General features: G+C 37.9%; 1 protein-coding gene across 1 annotated transcript in view; it reads right to left on the reverse strand.

The window, feature by feature from the left end:
* Nucleotides 1-20,918, reverse strand: part of tmem63c (transmembrane protein 63C) — a 50,691-nt gene that overhangs the window by 19,628 nt on the left and 10,145 nt on the right. The window contains exons 2-9 of the mRNA XM_066681138.1: nucleotides 9,661-9,914; nucleotides 8,208-8,287; nucleotides 6,011-6,098; nucleotides 4,663-4,700; nucleotides 2,802-2,944; nucleotides 576-627; nucleotides 272-380; nucleotides 108-181 (exon numbers count right to left, since the gene is read on the reverse strand). Coding sequence (XP_066537235.1) covers nucleotides 108-181; nucleotides 272-380; nucleotides 576-627; nucleotides 2,802-2,944; nucleotides 4,663-4,700; nucleotides 6,011-6,098; nucleotides 8,208-8,287; nucleotides 9,661-9,867 — 791 coding nt within the window. The 5' untranslated portion in view covers nucleotides 9,868-9,914. The remainder of the gene's footprint in view (nucleotides 1-107; nucleotides 182-271; nucleotides 381-575; nucleotides 628-2,801; nucleotides 2,945-4,662; nucleotides 4,701-6,010; nucleotides 6,099-8,207; nucleotides 8,288-9,660; nucleotides 9,915-20,918) is intronic.

Raw genomic sequence — 20,918 nt, forward strand, 5'->3', positions numbered from 1 at the left:
AATTCATTGTATGATACAGAGGTGACCAATTCGAGAGAGGAGCCATTTTGTTGTAGTATATGTTTAATGTTCCTGAGATAAAGATGAAAGTTTATTCTGTTACTCACTGAAGGTGTTTGGTGATGAGCCCAGGATCAGAAATTTCTCTGGGGATGTTGGTGATCATTAGAGTTCTGGCAACCTGTAGAAATAACAAACAAACGTCAAACAGAGAGAAACTAATAAATGGTGAAGCTGAAGAGATGCTCACACAGAATAAGGTTTCACAAACCTTTTCATCCTCCTTATATTCTAGCCGTGAGGAGTGGTGGGCCATACACAGCACTGTAATTATAAAATACAGAAGAGCGAAGATACTGTGTAACCACAGAAAACGGTCCCTGTACAGAAGAGGGGGCGATTGAAAGAAAGAAAGACAAATAGCAAGAGAGAAAGTGAGAGACAGTGAGCCAGAAACACAGTGCAAAAGAAAGAAAGAGTCTGTAAGATTTGTGCTTTGCCAGTAAATTCACTATTTTACAAACAAAATATCAATGATCTGTATTCTACAGAAATAGAGGGAGCTGATAACCTACTGTGCTGGTACGTTAGCCACAGTCGTCCGACCAAAATTTTGAGGGCTGTCATCTGAAAGAGATAAAAATAAAGAATTACTCACACATACGATAATCCATAGATATCAAGCCCTAATGGTTGATGAAAACATTTGGAAACTGTATTATGTACAGGCAAATTTAAATGGAGCCTGGAGAATTCCAGCAAGACTTTGCATACAAAAAGGTGCATGCAAAAACATAAAAAATGAACTTGAGACAGTACAGATTAAAGATTGAATATCTGCGGATTAAACCTGCCTGGATATTTAATATGAATCTATACCTCAGTATGCTCATTTTTCATTGAACCCAAAATTTATTTGTCAGAAAATAAATGTTGTCTTGTGTGATCCAAATACTTAATTTATTCCATCATTTATTTTCTTTTACCACTTTATCAAGTTTAGAGTCATGGTGGGTACAGAGCCTACCCAGAATCTTTGGGTGCAAGGCAGGAACACACCCTGGACAGGTCACCAGTCCATCACAGGGCACCACATGCTCACACATTCAATTACACACTCACACAAGTGTGTGATTTCACACAGCCAATCAATCTATCAATATGTGTTTTTGAATTGTGCCAAAACTTTGAACTCTTCAGATTTCAGTTCCTTAAATATCTGCAGCTTTGTCATTTACTATTCGAGATGTTTAAATCTGACACATCAGCTTCTAAAGCTGCAGAGATGATAGAAAACATAACTTAAAATCTGTGGAGAAGGACATGCATCTGTGTATTATTCTACAATGATTAAAAGTCTAGGGGTTTGAAGAATACTCACTGGCCCATGTGGTTATATTTATCACAGTAGCATGATGGTTTCTCATGCAATGCCATCTGAGAGCTTGAATCTCACAAGAACTGAACAGCAGTTTCAAACCTTGCCCTACACGGTCTGAGATTTCTCCAGATTTGCTGAATATTTTTACAATATTTTGTACGGTAAACGGAGAAAGATCCAAATTCTTTGCCATTTTCTACTGACGCATGTTCTATCTGAATCTTTTGACAATTCCCTCAAGAGATTTGTCACAAAGTGGTGAGCCATGACCCCCTCGTTGCATACAAAGATACATTTTTTTTCTCTATTCTCTAGCCCCTGTCACACTTTTAGTGTGGTGCAGGAATCCAGAAATTCTAGATTTGAATATATTTATAAAATAAGATCAAGTTTGTCAGGTCACTTTACAAGAACTAAAAAATTAAAAAAATGGTGTACATAATGTGTTTTCCTTAAAATGGGAATAAACAATTACATGCTTAAAATTTATAAAAAGAGAACAAAAGAAAAAACTGTTGTCACAAATAAAAGAATTACACTTTTTAAGAAAATGTTAAAGTGACAGAAAAGGGTGGCCAGACAGCCAAAGAGACAGAGAGAGGGACAGAGAGGGAGTGTAGTAGGTACATATGGCTGCTTTTCAAAATTCCTTTCTTGTGGTAGGGACAGTCAGTGATTTTCCCATGACTTCCCTTGTTTTGTTTGGCTATGCTAAGCCCCAACTGTGCCGCCTGACCATCTGCAAACACTGTGGGGTGGTCCCAACATGCCCACCGGGCATGTCGACTAATAACTGGGTATGTACGAGACTTCCTAAAACTTCCAGAGCACTTCCAGACCTTCATCATTATATAATCACCTTGTGAAACACTATTCAGAGAAAGGTAAGAGTGAGTTACTTAAATCTTGGGTGCTGTTGTTATCACTTGTAGTAAAATAATGTTCTACTAATTATTATAGCAATTTATAGCAGTATACTGATAAATTACTCTAATATTTACTATATTATTATAGTAATTTATAGCAGCAAGAATTTTTTATTCAAACCTGAATGTGATGAAATGTTTATATATCTATATAGAAGGCACAGGACATGTAGAACATAGAGAAGCAATCAACAAAGTTGATGAAAATTCAGTTTTCCATGGTATGTGCTCTTTAAATTCCATCCAACACTTCTATAAATTCCAATCACAGCAAATGACAAAAGGGATAGTTCACTTTCAGAAACTGTCCTGTCAGCTGGAGTATACATTGGAGTATGGTTAATATCGTGTGGAGAATGCAGCAGTTTTTCTGGTGACAGTGCAGTTACACAGAAGGTACTCTTGGATACAAAAGTGTTATGTCTGTTGTCATGAGGGCTTTATGGTGGTGGAGTGCTGAAGGAAAAAATAAAACAGCAGGAGGTAGAGGTTACCGAGAAGGCTGCCTGACAGGTTGACCGGCAGAATTATGGTCAGTGAGAGCAGACACACCACAGCCATCAACAGGATGATGTGACGCTGGAAGGACAGGTATGTAACTGCATCGATTCCACACTTGCTGCGGATCTCCTCATCCCTAAACACATTATATTAAATCCCAAATTGCACAAATAAAATCAGCAACATTTTAACCAACAATGGAATAGAGTTTCAGAACACACACAGGATACATTATTTCAGCATATTTAAAAAGAGCAATAAGGATGTTTTACAACAAATAAGTATGAAACAATATCTATGTAGGTGATAAGTAAATAAAATATAGGCCCTGAATGAAATTTATTCTCCATAGAGGCAGTTCCCCACATAGCTCGCTTAAACTAAATGAATCTCTGATAATGTAGGCCACTAGGTGTAATTACAATATTATATTCCATTTATATAACGCATTTCACAAGTCCAAGGTTGCTTTATATAGCGGTAATCACACCACGGTATAGGAACTATCAGTCTGAAAGACCTGCCAGCCGCAGAAGAGGGGTTAATGTAAGATATTGTACATAGACTGTACAGTTGATGAAGAAAATGAGAGAATGAGTTGTAGGGACATAAAAATAAAATGATGAGTAAGATAATAGTGACTGAGTCATAATATAAAGAAGAAATACTAAAGAAGTAAGACTGAATGCTCCTTTAATAATTACTGCTTGCTCTTTTTGGTGATAAAAATGACCTACTGCTCCTTTAAGTCTTAAGTGTTAGGCAACAGTTAAACTGAGCCATTCAGTTTGTTAATCTAGTGGACTGGATAAAACATATCAACAACATCATAAGACATATGCAACATGCCTCCTTTACGCATTGTCTATATGGTCTTCAGACATCAAACCAGCTGATTTAAAAAAATGCAGCAAGAAGTTAATTTGTAAATGTAAAAATGTATGTATTTGTTTATTTTAGGTCTAAAACAATACATAACTGATTTATGTCACTTATTTCATCAACCATCTATAGTCATAAAGACTATAAAGTTTTCAACTTTTCATTTTTTCTCCTTGGATAATGTAATAATGTTGCTTTTTGGAATATGCCACTATAAACTGAACATGTGCCAATATCATTTCAGTTCACAATTAACATATTGAAAAAAATAACTTAAATATAGCCTTAAAAATGACAAGTATTGTTTTGAGACGACAAACACCATACTGATGTTTGTTTTTTACAAGCAAATATATTTTTATTTTGAGGATTAACAAAGCAAATTAGGGGTGTGTTAACTTATAGAATTGTAGGTTTATAACTTTTATAATGGAAGACTTAAATAGCTGTAATGTTATGAGCATCAACCATAAATAGCATGTAACCAGTGTAACATTTCTCGTGCTGGTGGTCTGTATGTGTGGGCTTTTCTAGCTACGTCCCAAATAAGACATACATGCTGCATGTTATAATCATTTGTGAAAACAAACACATGTAAAAGCATATATTCACATGCTCATATGCGCACACACACAGAGAAACACACTTCTGCCCTTGCCCCACACACATCCAGTGGTCTCACAGCAGGAACTCTCTGTCTCCTGCTGAAAAGACCACCATCACTGGGGACTTCTGGAAGGTTCTACGGCAGCCAGCTAAATATGGCATTGCCGTGCCAGCCTGACCACCAAATAACATCCTGGAAACCATGGGAACAGAAGAAGTGAAGGCTTTGCAGCAGCAGGAGGGTTCTGAGTGTGTCTGAGAGCCCTGCAGACCTTCGCCCTGTGTTTGTTTTTCCTGCTAAATGAGATGCAGCACCAATGAGCTTGATGCTGGCTGATGACATCACCGCCACCAGCGTACACTTACTTCATGTGGTAGAGAGATGAGAGCCAGGAACAGAAGCCCTATAAAGAAAGGGGAGGAAAGACGGCGAGTTCATAAAAAGGTCTGGGACACAATAAAAGAGGCAGCACACACAGAGTGTCTGGCTTGCTTAGCATCTGTCAGAGCCATTTGCCCTACAAGGAAACACACGGGACTTTTCTAATGGAAAGAACTGTGCAGACATGTAACGTCTCAGAGGAGTCTGCATTGAAGTTTCATGCAAAAAGAAACCTGGGAGACATAGTGTGTCCAGAATGGAAAAGAGATGTAAGCCCCATATTGTAAAAGACTCATAAGACAGTTGTTGCACACAAACACCTTAAATTTATTTATGTATGCATTTACGTCTGAGATTAAAAGCACAGAGTTAAGAATTCCTGATCAAAAGTTTAGAATAATATAATGCCAGTTTTGTTATATATATTTTACTGTGCAAAATGACAACCCTCCTTTAATTTATAGTCAGCTGCTGCTCATACTACATAGTTGCTGCTGCTCTGGTCATGGCAGTGAACATTTACTGATAAGTCACTACACCTGAACCTGGCTGACTGCCCAAAGCAGCTACCGCTTAGCCTGTAGCAAGTGTCACTAACTGTCCATGGCTGATCGGCAGTACTCACTGATTTACTGGTTAACTGCCCTTAGCAGTTAGTGGTAGCTGCCTGATTGGCAGGTATCGCTTGTTGTTTACTAACTGCTACTTGCTGCACCTTCTTGCTGCCAAATAGAGATTGATTAATTCTCAAGTTAAAGAAGAATCCCTGGCAGGAATCCCGAAAGGCAGGAATACACCCTGGAGGGGGCGCCAGTCCTTCACAGGGCAACACACACACTCACACCTACGGACACTTTTGAGTCGCCAATCCACCTACCAACGTGTGTTTTTGGACTGTGGGAGGAAACCCACGCAGACACGGGGAGAACACACCAACTCCTCACAGACAGTCACCCGGAGCGGGATGAGTAATTACATGACACAGCAAATAAAGTACATGGTTTACAAGTAAAAAAAATGTAGTATAATACATGGAATAAATGTAAGAGATAAAATACATTTTTAAAAACCTACCTACATTCTTTATGCAGTCATTTGGATACAAAATAAATTGCACATAAAAAAAAATACACAAACGGCAGAGTGGCATGAAAGTGGCTCAAATCAGAAAAGATCTGATCTTTGTGTTCACACAGTTTGAAAAGAAAAGCACATATGTATGTTATTCATGCAAAATGATTAGTGCCATTTTAACCCGTTGTTAAAGGGGTCCTTCTGCAAATCAGCTATGAGTGTTTTGTGTTAACCTTTGCTGTTTTTGTGTGTTCTCACCATGTCTTTGGTCTCAGAGTCTGAGGGGCTGGATTCAGAAGGGGACTTCTCTTTCTCACTTTGTTCTCCATAGAAGAGAGAGGTTAAGCTAAGAAAAAAAGAAACAATGTAGCAATGAATTAAACATTCCTCTCCTTCTTTAAAGTGACCGAGTGCCATTTTTAAGAGCCCCTAAATGCATCTGCATGAAGAGCAGAAGGAAAACAAAGACATAAAATCAGTGTATGACATCAAGGCCTTTATCAGTTGTTTATCAGTAACAGCATGAATGAATGAGCAAAGCAGTGATGATTAACAGAGCAGGAAAACAAGAGAAAATAAAGCATCGGAGCCTAAAATCAGCATCTGTCCCCTGCACATACACAAAACACAGACTAAAACACACAGAAAATAGGATGGTGAGGGGAGAGAGAAAGAGAGAGAGAGAGAGAGAGAAAATGAATGAATGTGTCTTACATCCAACTGTGCCTCCTGAGATATACTTCATTAACAAATCATTAGCTCTAATTCCTCAGGGTGTGTGCGCATGTGTGTGTGTGTGTCTGAGTGAGTGAGTGAGTGAGAGGAAGCAAGAAAGAGAGAGAATGAGAATGTGTGTGTATAGGTCCAACTAAAAGCATCCCTGCCAAGTATTTTTCAACTAGAGAATGGATGTTTTTAACGATATTTATTACACAGCAAATTCACCAGTGTTAAATCAACACCATTAGTGTAAAAATGTAAACTTGTTAGTGTTCATTTAACGCTAATAGTGTTGACTTAACACTGGTGAATCAGCTGTGTACCAATCTATACAGTACACATGGTTGCGGTAGGTATTATAAAATCTGACTTTGAAACAACAATAACTTAACATATTTTTTAATGGAATTTAATGATCTTTCTGTGTATAACCATAGAAATATTATTAGGTGATTTTTTGGCTGGTGGCCTATTCTGATTTTGTTAACAATATTCAGAATGACTCTTTTCAAACCAGGATTTAAACATAACTTTAGGGTTAAATACCTCTAATAGTAACAATAAAAAAATTCAGGATAGATGGAAGGGTAGACGTAAAAAGAATAATGAAACACCATTCTCTTCCACAAGATGGTGCCATTATCTCACCGAGTCGAGCCCAGGAGGTGCTCAGCCTCAGTGACTGTTATTTTTTACAGCTGCATTTGTGTGTGGATCGAGTGAAGGGCAAAAGGAAAGTCTCAAAATTAAACAAAAATAGAGTGTCTTGATCCACAAATGCAGATGCAACACTTTATAAATAAATTTTAAATTTGAGACTTAGACTTTACAAATATATGCAATTAACATTTAAACAAATGTAATTTTCCCATAAATATAATGATATTTCTATAAAAACAAAAAAACATGTATTCATGAAATTAACTGTAAGACCATAAGACGCAGACTGGGTAGGGTGGCCAGACGTCCTCTTTTACCCGGACATGTCCTATTTTTTAGAAAAAAAAATATCCGGGCGGAATTTCACAAACGTCCGGGATTTTGTTTTTCTAGAGCTTACAAAGAATTTGGAGAAGCGTTTCACAAACTAGTCCCGCCCTCCCCTACTCCGATTGGTTCGCTTGAGTGAGAAGGGGGAGTGGTGAAGTAGCCTAGAATCTTCTGATTGGACGGTCTGACTGTAGATCTACCGTTATTGGTCAATAACCTTCTCTGTAAACATTTAATTGGTCAGTCTGCGCGTCAGTAATCCTTGTTTACGTCAGGCAAAGCTCGTGTACCATGCACCATCTCAGATCTGGTCACCCTAAGACTGGGACATATTTATTTTTGAATAGTGAAACATATTTGTTATTTGTGTCCAACTGGTGAAATGATGTACACATTTTGTCAGGTATTTTGAGACTAATCTTTCTCCATACCACTAGAGGCATTACACATATACTGAAGTTTACAAACATTTCATAGATTGTTAAAAAGGGTTTAAATTAGGCAGAGTCTGGGTGACAGTGTGATGCCATGCTAAGAATTAAAGTTACTACAAACTCCATTTCCAGAAAAGTGGGGACATTTATTCAAAAAAAAAAAATATTATATATTAATATTATATTTATATAAATTTACAAGGAAAATATTTACTATCCTTTCACTGAAAAAACTGAATGTATTTTGCAAATATATAAAAAAATGCATATTTTGATATTATATATATATGTATATATTGGTGTGTAAATACCTGTCATTCTCCACCAGCAGAGCCAGACGCCCATAGTCCCATGCAGCCTTCCTCAGGCATGAGAACACAAGCAACAAGAACTATATAACATAACACCAAAACAAAGAAATTTTTAATCAATTTATTCAAATCAACTCGAAATCAGCACCTCACTCCTTGCACTGGTTTACACTTTATTAGTCTTCACAATGTCAAAGAAAATAAACTCCAAAAGAGCCATTTAAATATGGACATATATGTTTAACTGATCATATTCATTTGGGCACGTGAGACAATGTTTATGAAGTTAATAGGTTCAGACAGGTAGTACAAAGCAACTTATTTGCACTTAGAAGGAAACAAAATAAAAAAAAACTATTTTCAAAATAAATGTTTGGTAAAATGAATTACTGCTCTGTTACTTGAGTTTATATCCTCTAAATCAGAGGTTACGAAATTTTGTGTGCTCTTGGATATCTCTCTCTTTCTCTCAACAAAGTGTTTCTCCCAGGAAGTCCTCCTGTTCACTAGGCCCATATGAAGCAGTAATAATTAGACATTTCTTTGGGCAGGGAGAGAAGAGGTGAGTGGTTGTCTTGGAAACTGTCAAGCAGTGAGGTCAGTATGCACACAAGTCACATAATGACTCCAGCAGCAATGCAGTCCGTGACAAGACGACGAGAGCACAGCAACAGGTCTGGCATATACACCACCTAGTTCAGATGACATTTCTCAAGCAATGGTGCCTGTGTTTTTAATAGCTGAAAATGGCTTAGCAAGTGATACATCCTGCCTTAATTTTGCTCATAGCCCTGCTTTGATGTATTAGAAAAATTATTCCAGTGTGCATTTGCTTCAAATGACCAAAGCAAACTAATGTGCAACTAATCAAACCTTCTTACACTAAGTAAACCTGATTTTTTTTTTTGTAATTTTTTTGGAGATGCAAGGTTTAGTCTTGTGTGTGTGTGTGACTGGGTGTGTGTGTGAGACAATATAAAATAATGTCCCATAGTGGCATTCAGAATTAGGGATATTTATATATACATGAAAAATTCCTTTAATAATATTCTAGTTATCTTAGACAAATCTAGATGTATTTAAAGGCACAGTATGAATAAACACTTCTGTGAATGTGCCAGTCGGCTGACTTGGCTCATTACTAACTGTGATATAATGACGGAGCTGCATGATGAAGCATTCTAAAGTAACAGAGCTGAATCAGTAACAGTAATACTGGTCTGGCATACATATATATGATGTGTATGGAAGAACCCTTTAATATATAAGGTTTTTTATATATATATTTTTTTATATAACATACTCTAAACCAGTGCCATAAAGGCCTCAGTGCTGTTCTTGTGTGTACAGAGCAGAAACGGGATATTTATGGCCTCTTCCTTCAGAAGTGATTTATTGTTTATTGACAAAACCTGTCCTGTATTAGAGATCCATGAGGGGAAAGGTACTGTACCAGCCAGATGATGAGGTTGATGGCGAGGACTGTGGGTACTCCTCCAAAGGGCAGACCCTGAAGGACGCTGCTGCGTGAGTGTGCACGGTAACACGTTTCAACTGTGCTGTTCTCCTCAGCTCCAGAGTCCAGCTCACCCAGAACATCCAGCTCCAGAGATTCAAACACTGGCTTCACCGTACCCCACACATTAGAATACACTGCCATGACTATGCCCTGGGTCTCAGCAAACCCTGCACACTGTCAAAGCATCACTGACAAGAGAGAGAGAGATTCAACATCAAACAGCAGAAAACAGATTATTATCACTGTCTTATGAAATCCATTTTTTCTCCAAAACACTTCTATCTATAGAGTTAAGTACCCTTAAACTACTCCTAAAGCCACAATATAAAACTTATTTACCACTACTACTAATAATAATAAAATGTAAAATATTTTAATGTATTATTGCTGTGTCCAGAACACAGTCATATGAACATGAATATATGTGCAAATAATGCTGCATACACTGGGAGCTCAAATTTTTTACAACTTGGAATATCCCACTTCCCACATTAAAACACTCACGCAAATTCAGACATCTAAAGTCGCAAATAAGAATACTCATTGTACACTGGCACATGTTTAACTGCTAATCAAGCCTCTAAGCAGTTCATAAACAAGCAGAACTAGCCTTTGACAAACACATTTGTTAGTACGGAGATCTGCACATTAAGTAAACATGTTATTTTATAATTTTCCCAAATACTGTAGCTCTCTGTTATGAAAGGTTCTTTTATATCTTTGAGAAGGGTAGCTTGCACCTCATGGTACAAAGAATTCAAAATGAAAAACTGCTGCATCATGAGGTTTACTCATGACAGCGAGACACTGTTATACAGCAAGAACATGTCGTCATTGCTAAGACATAGTATGAGACTGGCTCCTTAAGCAAGGACAAAGCCTGGGTTTCATTCAGTGTTCAGTACATATTAATTTTATTTATGGGCTTTAATTAACTTTTCAGATATAGCATTGAAGCTCTGTTCTTGCAAATAACGCATTTGAAGGACAAAAAGTCTCACAGAGGGTCATAAACTGTGGGCAGCATTCACTGGCCTGGTCTGCTGCTATATATTTTGCCAAGAATTATTCAGGTCTCTGCTTGCCATAGTAGTGTCTGTCCAATACTCCACACTATAATTAATTCTGAGCCTGACAGCATTAATATAATATTTCAGAGAATATTATTACATTTACCCAAATGTAGTCAATTTGCCAAGATCTGTTGGGCACCTGAACTACTTATTTGCAAAAAATGAAACTCATGTTTTTAAGCTATGTTTACATACATTTTTATCATGGTTTAAAGCATTATCACAAAATTATATAAAAGTATCTTGGAAGCAACTTTACATAATGTAAACATCCATGTATCAATATAATGGTGCCTCCTAGACACGTTTATACTTGTTGTAATGCAAAGTGAAATTCAGGTATAATATCTAGGCATTTGAACTACATTAGTAAAAACATGCTTTTGAAAAGCTTTTTTATTATTTGTCTATATGTGAATTCAATGCTGTTTTTAATCTCTAAAAGAATGTGGCTTGACAATTAATCAACCATGGCGGATCAAACTGGATCATATCAAAATTTTTAAGTTCCGCGCTCTCTTTCCAAGTATATTATACATACATTTTTTATAACCGTGTATTCAAAATATGAAAAAAATTTTTTACAAAACAGTATATATTTATTAACTACTGAATTTTAGAGCATTATCTGCTGCTTGATGTAAAATCCAATTTAAAATCCATTTTACTGCAAATACTTTCCCTCTCTCTTGAAATCGCCAGTTCTCACTGCCAATTTTCATTCATTCATTCATTCATTATCTGTAACCACTTATCCAATTCAGGTTTGCGGTGTGTCCAGAGCCTATCTGGAATCATTGGGCGCAAGGCGGGAATACACTCTGGAGGGGGCGCCAGTCCTTCACAGGGCAACACAAACACACACACACACACACACACACACACACACACACACACACACACACACACACATCTACGAACACTTTTGAGTCGCCAATCCACCTGCAACATTTGTTTTTGGACTGTGGGAGGAAACCGGAGCATCCGGAGGAAACCCACGCAGACACGGGGAGAACACACCAACTCCTCACAGACAGTCACCCGGAGCGGGAATCGAACCCACAACCTCCAGGCCCCTGGAGCTGTGTGACTGCGACACTACCTGCCGCGCCACACTGCCAATTTTTCACCATTTTATTATTATTATTATTATTATTATTTACTTATTTATTTTTATTTTTTTTTGTTGCAGCCATCACCAAATGTCGTTCTGTAAACTACTTTGCTGTCCCAAAGAAATGAATGCTGTTTAAGGTTAGCTTAGTTCATTAACACAGTGGTGTAATATCCTATACATTAGCGCACTGTTGCCACCACCAAGGTAAAAAAAAAACTAGTGACCAATTTATTCTTTAAAATGAAGCCGCAGGCCAATTAAAATCTTACAGCGGGCCGCATTTGGCTTGGGGGCTGGAATTTGGACACCCCTGGTAAATGAATCACCAGTGCATGCTTTTACCTTAAAACCAGATAAAAAAAGTATCTCAGAACACTGCTAATAGCTGCAGCATTAAATAACATCAGTTTAACTTTAACTTTTATTCAATTTTTAAAAATTTTGGCAGTAAAACGATTAACCTGAAGCTTCGCTACACCTGATGTCTCTTTTAGGGTTTGACCCCAAATGTGGAAAAAGAGGAGTAAGGCTGGAGCAAGGAGCTGTGATGTCTCACTTGAAGCACGGTGTCATGGTTAAAAAAAATCTGCCAAAATTCCAGAAGAAACTCCATAATTTAACTTTTCCTATAATTGTGTTTTTTTTAACAGACTCTCTAAATTGCTGAAATCATTTATGAAAAGGCTTAAATGCTGCTTTCTGCATGAAATTATCATCAGTATCTTGCTTGTTATTCAGACATGCGATTAATATATTAAGCACACCACATCATGTAGCACAACAGCACTTTATCAATCATCAACAGCATGAAGCAACTGACTGTGTAGTGGCTGGCTCTGATGAAATTCCATCATAGCGATGGAAAACTTTAATCCCTGTAGCCTTCACTCACACAGCTTGTGATTTGGAGAACCCTAGATTGTGTATGGAACTGGCAGTGACTAAAATTGGATGGTGTAAATGTAAAAAACAGATAAATAAATCAGACAAAACGACATGAAAATATTACACATTATTTAAAGATGTCTGCATGGTCACATTGCACTCCAGAGGCAGAGTATTTCATGGGAACATTTCACTTGCAAAAATATGTCAGCAGCCAGAATAGAGTCCGGTCATTGAGCTAAAGTGTTGCCACAAAGGTTTTCACTGGCCAAGAACCCTTAAGGTGACCCTGTGCATTGCCCACCCCCCTCTCAATTAATGAGTAAGAGGTAAGGCAGGATAACAGATGATAATCACACACAGGGTTCTGATACTCACTGTAATAATGCTGTAATTTCCTGATGTTTTTTAGCGATGTCAGTCAGATGGCTCTCAGGGCACTTTTGCACAGTCATGGATGGCAAAAAGATCAATGTGTTTATAAACCAATATATCTTAGAAGCACTTAGAGGCACAAACAGACACACATTCTGAGGGTGACTCAACCAGCATGAGAGAGCTGCGCTGCATAGATCTGTGCAATAACATCATAGACCTAATGTTGCTATCCCAGCAACTTGCAGCTGAGCTATTATTTACTGACACTGTGCCCACAGATATAACAAGCATCTGAAAAGGAGAACCGCCAATATATCATTGAAAACCCATGTTTATTTCTCTAATAAAAAATATAATCATGTGTACATTTGCTTTTGCATTACCTAATAATTATTTTGCAGAATAAAGCAAACCAGAAACAACATCCCATTTCCTATTGTAGTCTCACAAGGCCAAACATATCCTAAATAAAGGGATGTGCAGACAGAAGAGGCAGTGCCTCAATACTTGTATTGCAATAAAAAATAAATGTTAAGAAAATTATTATAATATATTTATAATATTTAAATTCATAATTATAATCCAGACAAAGCACAGTAAAGTGCAGCAGCAGATGTTGCCTCACCTCGGACTGCACAAATCCCATTAAAACTGAACTGAGCGCAGAAGGAGTGCATGCCTGTGAGTATTTATGTGAATATCACCAACATAACGTTTGTAGATCACGCATTTACACATCATCACCTTCCTTAGGGTAGGTAATTTATTTCAGGTATATGAATATTATATTTAGGCTTGTTGCTATCAATAAAAGAGCAATGAAATACCACTACCATTATCTCTGCCTCAATGAGGGTGCTCATATGGATTTAATTTCTAAATAAAGCTAAGACTACACAATGTATATTTGTTTTTGTATTGCATAGATGCAAGCCAGTGCCACTCAAAAAACTTGACTTGAGGCTCTTCTTAGTCCGTCTCACACCTTTCTATCAAGTGATAATTAAAATCAGGGTTAGATCAAATGCACAGAACACATCTAAACACAGAAAATGTGACTCCAATGGACTATGCGTGCATCAAGAATGTAAAATTAAATAGGAAAAAATTACATTGCCTAATCAAAATGAATTGATTAATTTAATCCATTTGGGGTTCATATATATGTAAAACTGGCACTGTCCTGACCTCACTTCAAGTCACTGCCTTAATATGTATGTAACCTTACACTGAAGAAAATATTAGGCATTAAATTTGCCTTATGCCTCTATCAAAACAAACATTGACACAAGGGTGGATACACTAACTTTATTCACTCTAGCTGTGTTGTTTACTGTTCATGCCAAAATCACTATGGTATAACATGTAGCTGAAAATGCCAGTGTTGTACACCAAGATAATAAGGGGCAACAACACTATGTTTCTAAATGTTTGTGGGCACCCCTACTAAGTGAATTTAGATATTTTAATGCACACACATTGTTGACAGACTTGATCCATTGTACCCAGCTAATATAAACTCTATACAAAAGCACTGACCAATAGAAACCTATGCTTTAGAGTAGCAGCAAATGAACACTTTGTATGCCTGACGGCAAGCATGGGTTAAAGGGGCATGAGTTAAAGAGCATTTGTTGTGGAGCAGTGGAACTGCATTCTGTAAAGGAACAGTTCATCTAATGCTTTTGAGACGGTCAGTGATATGGCCACAAACCTTTGGCCATACAATGCACAAGATCTTATCATATTTTTGCATGTAGTCATCATAAAGTAACACTGACATTTCTTGGAGGTGAAAAGCCCTACAGCCTACATCATGAAAACAGATCTTTAAATCACCAGTACTGTTTCCACATCCTGGGATGCAAGTTATGAGACACAATAATAGACAAATAACATAGAAGCAAGCAGGCAAACTGAGAAAAGATTACTTTCTACCAGACCTAAAAAGCTTCATCCATCCATCCATCCATTATCTGTAACCGCTTATCCAGTTCAGGGTCGCGGGGGGTCCAGAGCCTACCTGGGATCATCGGGCGCAAGGCGGGAATACACCCTGGAGGGGGCGCCAGTCCTTCACAGGGCAACACAGACACACACACATTCACACCTACGGACACTTTTGAGTCGCCAATCCACCTGCAACATGTGTTTTTGGACTGTGGGAGGAAACCGGAGCACCCGGAGGAAACCCACGCGGACACGGGGACTAAAAAGCTTCAGTGTCCTTCTAAAAAAATTCCATGACTAGAGATGAGTAAAATGAGAGTAAATATTTCTCAACATATTTCACATTTTAGAGCCCAACAGGAATAAAAAAATGGATGTAGAGTTGGCTAATTTTCCTCTGAACAGGTAGCCTCTGTGTTTCAGCTGGCAAATAATGCCAATATTAGCCTTGTACACTGACCCATTTAAGGTGGCACTAAATGTTTGAATATGAAAATTGTGAATAAGAAGCAAACATCTGTCTCCTAAAATGACATTTATGGTGAAGGGTAAAAATCAGTCAAAAAGATAACATCAGCCTTTTGTAGTCAAACATTCAAAGTGAAAATTCAAGTAAAATATGAAGCTGGTAAATACAGGAAAAGTGACAGTGACAATTCTCTGTGTAAATAGGTTGATTGTGGCACATTTTTTAAAGTTGAAGTCCAGCGACAGGTTACTCACCACAGTTCACAGGATATCAACACCTCTGTTACTATTGAGGATAACACCAGCACAAGTGTACAGGAGAGTGAATTTGATGTTAACCAGAGGGATGGTGGAGAGCAGGAGAGGGTGAAACAAGGGGTAAAAGAGTAAGAAATTGGGCAGGGAATAAAAGTAAAATGGCCAGGTTCAGTAGATAAGGTAGGGTGCAAGTGTATAAATGATGATTTGAACGGTATATTGGCTGGTTTGAAAAGATCAGCAGAGAAGAAATTAAATTGTTTAGGTAAAGTCATTTATGAATATGGAATGGCAAGGTTTGGTAGGCTGCAGAAAAAGCAAAGAGGACAAGATATAATGAAGTCATGATGGCAAGTACACATAGATAAACTAACCTAAAGGGGTTAAAGGCTATTAGAAATCAGTGAAGTGAAGGCGAGTAGGGGAAGAGGAAAGAGAGGTTATTAAGGTACTACAGAAAGAGCTTAAGGGTAGGCAGGCAGTGTTGAGAAGAGCAGAGAACTTGAGGAAAAGGAGGAAAAAGAAGGAACATGCTAGGGCTGTGTTCTTTAGGGATCCTTCTAATTTTGTTAAGACCTTATTTGGTAAGGAGAAATCTGAGAGTTTAAAAGTTAGAAAGATGGAATTATAGGAGCATTTCAATGATCAAAGGAGCTAGAGTTGCCAGAAGATATTCCACCACTAGGTGAAATAGAGCGGCAAATGGAGATTAGCCCACCAAAATGGAATGAGGTTCAAGATGTAGTGCATCATGCAAAGGCAGGTTCTGCTGCAGGGCCTAACGGTGTGCCATATTGGGTGTACAAGTATGCACCTGAAGTTTTTGTGGAGGTTGATATAGGTTGAGGCTGTGGGTATAGAACAGTTTCGGCCAACAAGTCTTCTTAATGTGGAGAGTAAGATTTTTTTTTTAGTGTGAGACTTGCTGCTTATTTGAAAGCAAACTAATGAATTGATACAACAGTACAAAAGGCAGGGGGTTCTGGCACACAGGATGTTTGGAATATAGCTGCATAATCTAGCATCAGATTCAGACAGAAAAGAAAGAGGGTAACAATCTACATGTTTTCCTAGATTTAGTGAATGCATTTGGCTCAGTGCCACATAATCATATGTGGAAAGCTTTTGAATTTTTTTTTTGTACAGGGGAATTTGTTACATTATGGCAACGGATAGAAATAGGTAAAACGGCTGCATGTACGATTTCACCATTAGCATATATGTTGGCGATGGAGGTAGTAATCACTGCCTCTAAGTGTGTCGTAGGCAGGGAGAGTTTGCTTGATGGTACTCGGCTTCCCCCAATCGGGGCTTACATGGACAACATGATGATCCTGTCGACTATTGTGCCTTGCACAAGGCGGTTGCTGGGGAAGTTAAATTATATTCTAAGGTTGGCTAGGCTGAAAGTTAGATGGGGTGATGCACGAGATTGGGAATTGCTGGTGGACATATGTAAAAATCTGCAGGTCCAAGAACGCATTGCATTAACTGCACTAAGGCCAGATATGGTGCTGTACTCTGAAAGCAAACGGATAGTTTATTTCATAGAGTTAATAGTTCCATTTGAGGATGCAGTAGACAAGGTATTCGAAAGGAAGAAGTTGAAGTATGCAGACTTGGCGGCTGAGGTGAGAGAAGGCGGGTGGCAGGCCCATGTAAGACCAGTGGAAATAGATGTTAGGGGATTTGTAGCCAAGTCTGCCACATCCCTGCTTGTGCAGTTCAGCATCAGGGGCCAGAAATTGGTGATTGGTGATGTAGCACATAAAGATCATAAGGAATTGGTGGCACTGAGCATGCATTAACAGTGCCAATAGGGCTAGGTACAGCCATAGTCACCAGGGAGGCTAGTGTAGATTTACGGTTGTTGATGCTTAAGGGTAAGGTACGATTGTAAGTCTAGCTTGTAGGGGGTGTGTCTGGGATGCCAGGCTTCACTGTTGAGCCTTCCGGAGGTGTCGTGGGCTGACTGAATTCACTGAAACACTCACCAGGGGATGTACATACTTGATGACCCCTGTGAAGAGCTAGTGATGCAGTGGGTGCTTTACGTATTCATGTGACGGGTTCAATGAGTAACCCTAGATGTTAAGGGTAGCTGGTTGCTGATCAGATCATAAACAGCCAGAGCAACCTGTGGGTGTAGCTGTAGGATTGGAAAAATATAAATTATGTGACTGCCGGTAGGAAGAGGGTGGGGTGGGCCCTATGTGAAGCTCTAATGGATTGGCATAGGCTATTTTACATCTTATCTTGTGTATGATTATAATTTACGCAATGAAGGTCAATTCACTCATATTGGTTCAACTGTCCTCAACCTGGCAACTTGTGTGAGCTTCACATCTGGAGGGGAGAGGGAGCGGTAGCAGACAACTCTCTAAAGTGTTTTGAACTGCAGTACCCATTTTAAACACATTAGTATTACTGACATTACTGATAACTCCTTTAAAAGTGGCCTATAGTGTTTTAGAACTTTTATAACAATTATAACTTTCTATAACACATATACTGCACACTACAGATAGCCTGCATGATGTGATGTTATCTGAGCTAAGCTTCACCTACTTATATATAAAAAAGGCTCTGTTGAAAAACAAACAAACAAACAAAAATCTTCTATGCACAAAGTAATATATAAAAAATAGGATCTCCCACTGATTTGAACGTAAATGAGTTCTAAAATGTTCCCAGCAAATCAAAAGTGTGTCAGCACGGAAACAGAGCTAACAGACTAGCAGCACATGGCTCTGTTTCTCATGTGCAGAGTCTAAATAGCAAACTCATTTCACACTCAGCTTTGCTCCTTTCACAACATGAACTGTGGACAGAACAGAGCATGACACTAAAGGCTAGAAGACAAACACAAATATGCCACAGATGACCATGAGTCAGTGATTCTCCAAGTCTGCCAGTCTCAAAAACACATGCACAAACCTGCACGCGCACACACACACAAATCAAATTATCCCTAAAAGCTTATGCCATGTTTAATCACCTGCTCACTGTTTGCTGAACTAATGGTCACTAGAGAGAATGTTTGCCCTTCATTTTTCACACATGCAAAATGTGGAAAATCAGAGATCACTTTATCATCTCCCTGACACACGTATAAGAATTATTCTTAAAGAATATTTTTGGGCCATTCATTTTCGGATTTTTAATTACTGGCAGTTATTGGACAAAATTATTTGCCATACTTTCCATGTCTATGTCTAAGTTTTTGGAACAAAGATATATTTGCAAAAACAAATACAGCAAAGCTAGCCTATGAAAAAAAAAACGTATACAAATGAAAACAGATGATACGGTTTAGTGTGTTCCACAGCTTCCCTCCAACTTACTACAATGTACCATTAAGAGTCCTTGGGCAAAGCTGTTAATGGTACATTTACCTACATTTTTTTGTATTATGGTGTTCAGCTGATCCATATATCAGATCATTAACCTTTTCAATATACCGTTATCAGCAACAACAAAAGTCTTAATATTACTTCTTTTTCACTGAAAAAAGTGTTAAAATAAACACAGAAATTTAGTCAAAGCATAACACCACATCTTTGTTTTTTATGAAGCAATAAGGTAAAACAAAATCTGACAAATTTAAACCAAAACTGCTTTCTGTGTATCTCTACTTCCCAGGCACAGGCACAGATACACTCCTAGTGGTGCTCAAACACCTGCCCTTTAGGCGTCACACCCGGTGAAAACGCTTGCCTTTTCATACTAATGTACTCATGTAGTCATGAAATACCTGGTTTCAAAGCCTTGTCCAGCTGTTTTTCATGTTTAATGAAGGGGGAGGGGAACAAACTGCAGCAGGCAGACTGACAGAGAATTTAAAGACATTTTTACTCTTTTACAAATTAGACAAGTTCACAAGTTTTGTTTCATTTAAAAATCTTATTACGTCTGTGCATTTATTTACGCCATTTGATAATTTGAGTTATTTAATAAGATGTGCACTGATTGTGTTAACAAAAACAAATATATATGTTAAATATCCTACTATTTTTCTTTTTTATTTTATGAATAATTTTGCCAATGGGTGCCCTTTTTGAGCTTGAGCACCTGCCCAAAAAATATTCAATTCAGTTCAAGGGGTTATTTTAGATTTAGAAATGTACTAAGAACTATCATACCAAATAGTAAATCAATGCTTATCATAAACTGTTGAAGTAAAAAAAATATAATAATATCTAAGCTCCAAATAAAGAATCTTAAAATTCTTTTAATATTGATTTATATTTAGGGCCTAGTTGGTGTAGGACAACTGAATACAGAAGCTAAACCTCTTCTGGAGATGATAAGGAAGTCCAGAAAAGTGATTAACAGCAAGTGGTGCCATCAGAGTGATGGCAACACATTATATTAAAAAATTTGGTTGACAATATTGATTTTTCTGATGTACAGCATCATCCAGAACTGAAGATGTTCTTACAGTGGAGTCTTTGTCGACTAAAGAGTCATTATCTGCTCTGCCTAGCAGATGATTCAGAAGGAGGACACACAGAGGGAAGAAATAAATCCTGCAACAGCAAAAATAGACATAAGTAACTGTGTAAACTACAATCACACAACTTGTCAAATTGTCTATTGAGAAATTGTCAAATTGAGATAAACTACAGCTGCCACAGTGGAAGGGGCTAAAACTGACCATGAATTAAAAAAAATATCATGTTGTACACACACACACACACACACACACACACACACACACACACACACACACACACACACAGGGAAATGAGTGCAAATTCAACATGTCCCTATTCTCCAGTATCATGTTTCTTCAGTGCTGTCCTGTGAGGTAGCTTGTTTTGATGGTGAAAACAGTGCATTACATTTGCTTCTCGCCTCAAAGCCACACAGCTGCTGAATAAATATGAGTCTTCACATTTTTAACATTCTCATCTGGTCCTGGAGTTGGATTGCAAGGCAGATCATTTCTTAAATTCAGGGGGATATCTTACCACTTGCAGAAGATTTGGAATTGCACAGCCACTGTCGTGTTTGAAATGCCTTCGCTACAGACATTGACCAATTACTTTCAATAGTAAAAC

The sequence above is a fragment of the Hoplias malabaricus genome, chromosome 1 (genome assembly GCF_029633855.1).
Source record: "Hoplias malabaricus isolate fHopMal1 chromosome 1, fHopMal1.hap1, whole genome shotgun sequence".
NCBI classification, from domain to species: domain Eukaryota; kingdom Metazoa; phylum Chordata; class Actinopteri; order Characiformes; family Erythrinidae; genus Hoplias; species Hoplias malabaricus.